At 40.1% G+C, this 5,000-nt stretch overlaps 1 protein-coding gene across 1 annotated transcript in view; it reads right to left on the bottom strand.

Moving 5' to 3' along the window:
• The window catches only part of LOC138019734 (uncharacterized), a 17,783-nt gene that overhangs the window by 7,206 nt on the left and 5,577 nt on the right, over nt 1–5,000 (bottom strand). Inside the window, exons 2-3 of the mRNA XM_068866604.1 lie at nt 3,643–4,443; nt 1,592–1,766 (exon numbers count right to left, since the gene is read on the bottom strand). Of these exons, the coding sequence (XP_068722705.1) occupies nt 1,592–1,766; nt 3,643–4,384 (917 nt within the window). The 5' untranslated portion in view covers nt 4,385–4,443. The remainder of the gene's footprint in view (nt 1–1,591; nt 1,767–3,642; nt 4,444–5,000) is intronic.

Genomic DNA, 5,000 nt, shown 5'->3' with positions numbered 1-5,000 from the left:
AATCTCGCTCTCAGGGCTTTTCCCCACCGAGAGTAGGACACCCTACTCTCGGAAGAGAAAGGCCCTGGGGACGAGCTTAGTGGTCTCTATCTCCGTAAAAGAACTGAGGTTGCCGAGGCAATTTAACGAGCAACGTCTGTTATACCAAAAAAAAAGAAGCATAACTCTCCTGAGACGGACTTGGTAATCTGATAAGTGCATTTAATCCGTCTTGTATGTAAAGAATGGCACAATCCTCCTCATGTTTCAACAAGAACTACCTTATTTAGTTCTTGGTCTTTCAAGGTAAACTTAGCTGAAAGGTCTAGCCATCATAATTTGTTTTGTTGCTGAAAGAATTCTTCAGGCTTGAGGAATTAAGAATTATTATATAACAGGTTGGTAACGCATAGCTAAAACAAAGTCTTGTATTCACAGTTATCTCCAATCTGGACAAAGTGATCTCCACCCCTACCCAGGGAGGAATTCCTCACGTGATGATGCACTGGCCTCGTTCGCAAATTATCACGCATCCTTGACATTACTACATAGTAATTAATTAGCTTGTTTTACTTACTACAGTTGAAGTAATATACGGATTAAAATTGATGCAATTGACCGGTAGCTTCTAACATATTAGTACTTACAATATAAGGAATAATATTCATGTATGCATTTTTAGATAAACATTGCGTCATAATTACGAAAACTGATTTTGTAATCTTAGGTCTGTTATTTTAATTCCTAAGGCTCGCCTTTGTTGGAAACGAACTTTGATTTGAACTACAACCCGAGACAAATTGATCGGGACACTTCAACCTTTTTTTGGCAATTATCCGACGCAAAATATATTTTACGGCGAAACTGGCCTTTCCATACCGTCCCCACCCCCGCAGTCAATTTTGAACGTGGTCCTTGTCCTCGTTTGGGACCAAAATTGGCTGGGGGGGGGGGGGGGAAGGGGGAGTGGAAGAGGGATGAGATGGCAAAGACAGGAAAGGAAAGGAACTGTATTTGAGCGTCTAGTCTTCTAGCGCTGGAGCACTAATTGCGGACACTGTAAACTGAAATCAACAATTCACGCAATTGAAGTTAAATGTTGGTTTTTGAGGAGTAAAAGCCGGAGTAGCCTCTCGGTGCAGAGTACAGAACCAATAAACTCAACCCACATAAGACGCCAAGTCTGGCAATCGAACCCGAGCCACATTGGTGGGAGGCAAGTGCTGTCATCACTGGCGCCACCCCTGCACCCAACAAGAGAGAATGGTGTCATGTGCCAATGAAATTTGCCTAGGATTGTTGGCTAGCGTGGGTAAATATAGTTGATCATATATATCTTATACACAGTTGGCAATCTAGCCATTGACCTATCAGTATTCCTCGTACAAGAGATTGAAAAGGTATATGTTCTTTTCGATGATGCTTCGAGGATACTAAGAAACTCTGCGTGCGCATGTTTGTGGAAGGAGTCCAAGTTCAGGGCAGTGCTTTTCCAACAACCTTTTTTAACGCACTTTCGAGTTATTCCTATTCTACTAATGAAAATATGATTTATATGGAATCATGTTCCCGTTAGTATCCATAATCAACAGCAACACGAAAGCAAACTTACGTGAATAGGTCGTCTATAGGTTTCCCTATATAGTCCAAAACAAACTCTCTCAAAGATTCATTCACTGATTTTCCGTATTTTCTTTCCCATAAGATGCTTTCTTTAGGGTCATTTGCAAGAGTCGCAATAAAGTTTTGGTGGAGAATGAGTTTAACGAATGCTTCCTCAAAGATTCCTAAACAAAAAAGAAAACGACAACGTTCGCAAATTTATTTTATGTAGACGATCAACAATATCAAGAGTGAATTAGATAAGAGTGCTATTATGGCATGGGTTGGCTCCCAAGCACAGTCACAAATTAGTCTATTTTTAGAATACCCCTTCTCACGAAAATCAGTTGTCATGTCCCTGAAAAAAAATATGGCAGAAGCAATCACGCGTGACATGGCTTCTTCTGATTGGTTAAAATTAGCGGCCCTTTGTTTGTTTCGCGCGCAAAGTGTATCTAAGAATAAATCCACTTGTGACCGCGCTGGGGCAAGGCCGCAAAGTGATAAATCAACAATCTTATCTAATTCATTCTTAACAACATCAGTAACAACCAGCAACGACTGACCGCCAGAATGGCATAACAACTACAACAAAGGGAAATATATTGCTAAAATCTCGTTTTGTCTTGTCCACTATGTACTGCTATATCTACTGCTCCACCATGTACTACTGCTATGTCTAAGTGGCTGTGCTCTTTTTAATTACCCTCACTTTTATGCGCAGATCTCTGATGATGATGATGACGACGATTATGATGATGACAGTGATTGATGATTGATAATGATGATGATGATGATGATGATTATTATTATTATTTTATCATAAAGTTACAGGTGTACCTGTACAAGTTTTGTTTTTTGACACACTAGTTTTCTGTACCCTTGGACTGGGATGGGATTTTCGATTCCACAATTTGGCCTGACATAAAATATCGGCATATTGAATCAAAGCCATAAGTTCATATATGTTGAAACAGCTATGCACGAAAAAAACCTGACTAACGACGATTGCTGTGTTTCACGATACGTATCTGTTAGTCGGCTCCTTCTCATATTATGATATATAGAGAAACGAGAGGCGGGTTTAATTCTTAATCTCCACGACAATCGATCCCAAGTAGCATTTCTGACTTCACTTTCATCCAGCGCGACATCTTGATTCAAATACCGGTAATTGGCAACATGCTGCTTGTTGTTTGTTTTCTGCCGCCCTCCACGTGGTTGACCTTGAGGTGGACCGGAGCGTAAAGAGAGTGCTCTTGATGCATATACCGTCACATAAAGTAATTTATTTATACCTTCAAATGAAGTGGAGACACCCATTTAAACCATTTCACCCCTGAAACGGTACCCCATTGACGATTAAAATCGTCTGGAGTTAGAATGAAATCAATAAGTACAATTCTAGGGAGGGGAGGGAAAGGGTTAAAGTGCCCCTTTGATCAAAAAAACTACTTCCTTTTTTCCTTCAGATTTTGAAAGTATGTTTGCTTAACACTCGACTGGCAAAATTTTGAGCTTTGATTTTTATCCAAAGGCCGCTTACTTTGAGTGTAAGTTTTGGATTTCACGGTCCACCATTACTCACGTTCAAAACTGACCGATTGCAACTCAGTCGGTTGGATCCAGGGAAACGTGACGTCAGAGGCTCACTAGCTTAAAATTTCAGCTTGTGAACGCAGCTTATTATATATGCAAAGCGTGAGTTTAAAAGTCTGAAAGCCCAAAACCCCCGTGCTGCATATTAATTTTGCAGCGTACACACGTATTGCATTCTTAAACTAGTGAGCCTTTGACGTCATTTTCTCCTCGATCCAGCTCTCTCAAGAACATAATGTTAGTAATGGCGGACCATTAAATAGGAAAATTCCAGTTAAAATAACGAGGTTTCTTTTTGAAATCAAGGCTTAAAACGTGGGTCACTTAGTGTTTTGTTAACATAGTTTTAAAATCCAAAGAAAAATATGAATTGATTTTTTTGGTCACAGGGGCACTTTAAAAGGGGTTTTTGAGTGGAACAAGAGGTTGTTAAATACAGTACTACTTTCCCTTGGTACTTACCCATAGCCCCATAGGCTGATATCTTGCGGAAAGTTGCGGTTAATCCGTTGATTCCAGCTTTGCACTGTTCGATGGAGCGAACCATTCCCACTGCTACACCGTACTTCATGTTTCTAATGTATTGATGGAAGGTTTCCTTAATCTCTGCTAATTTCTCTTTCAAGTTTTCTAAGGCCTTTGTTGTGTTTGGTTTGAAATGACGCATGGTGGTCATGATCTCGTAAGGTACATCACACAATGGTTGCCAACACCACAGATTGGGTCCCAACAGGAAATCTCCAGCATAATAATTAGCTTCATACGGTGTGCCAAATATATGCTGTAAATAATGCTTGACTTGGGACAAAGCTTTCTTTTCGCGCTGTTTAAGTTTATGAACCTTCAAATCTAATTTATTGGCTTCGTCAAGGAGGCGCCAAGCCTCATCCGTAACATATTTGATATTAGCTGGTGAAGGATCGTAAGAGCGGTATTTTTCTCGTATCTCAGACGGCGTTACCCCCGGTTTGTATGCGATTTTATTTGGGTGAAGACGAAAATAACTGTCTTGCATAATTTGGAGGAAGGTGTCTAAGCCACTTCGGCTGGCTTCATCAGAGGAAGAGCACCGATCAGACATTTCTTTTGTGTCACATGACGGTGACTTGGATTTTGTTAGAAGAACAATACCAGTGATAAGACAAATGGTACCAGTGACAGTAAGAATCACTGCTAACACAAGGAAGATGATGGGAGCGCGCATGACCGAAAGTAACAAACCAATCCAAGAGCTCCAATGTGAGAGAACACCCAAGATAGTATCTGAGAATATAAAAGGAAATGGTGAGGACAGGTTATGTTGCGAGTGCCATATTTTTCTATTTCAGGAGGCGATGAACGCCTTCAGAGACGAAATTAATCTCTGGTAATATTGGGGTAATATCATTAAACCGAAAATCACATCTGCAATTTTGCTATAGTCAAGGCAAGCAGTAGTGTAATTCTGTTACTTCGTCTTAATATGATTTAATGGCATTAGCTAAAACTGGAATTGAAGCTCGATTAAATTACAATATAATCAACGCCAAGGGCACCGTCTATCGACCACGCATGGCTATTTTTACACAACAGTATATAAAAAGAATAACAAGTATTTTTATGTCTCTGATAGAATGCGCGATGATAGGTCAATTTATAGAGAGCGATACTCTTCCGCGTGGCTCGCTTGACTACATGATGCACCGCTTTCATATTGGATTCAAAATATATATCTTACCAAGTCATTTTCGCGGGCAGCAGTCGAGTAAGTTACGGCTCCTTGTTTTAACAGTTTAGTTTATGGCACGAGTGCAAAAACTGACCAGGTAAAAATTATGGCC

This window comes from Montipora capricornis, chromosome 10 (genome assembly GCF_036669925.1).
Source record: "Montipora capricornis isolate CH-2021 chromosome 10, ASM3666992v2, whole genome shotgun sequence".
In the NCBI taxonomy this organism is placed as follows: domain Eukaryota; kingdom Metazoa; phylum Cnidaria; class Anthozoa; order Scleractinia; family Acroporidae; genus Montipora; species Montipora capricornis.
The sequence above is the reverse complement of the archived record's forward strand: the minus strand, read 5'-3'. Positions and strand labels throughout refer to the sequence as shown.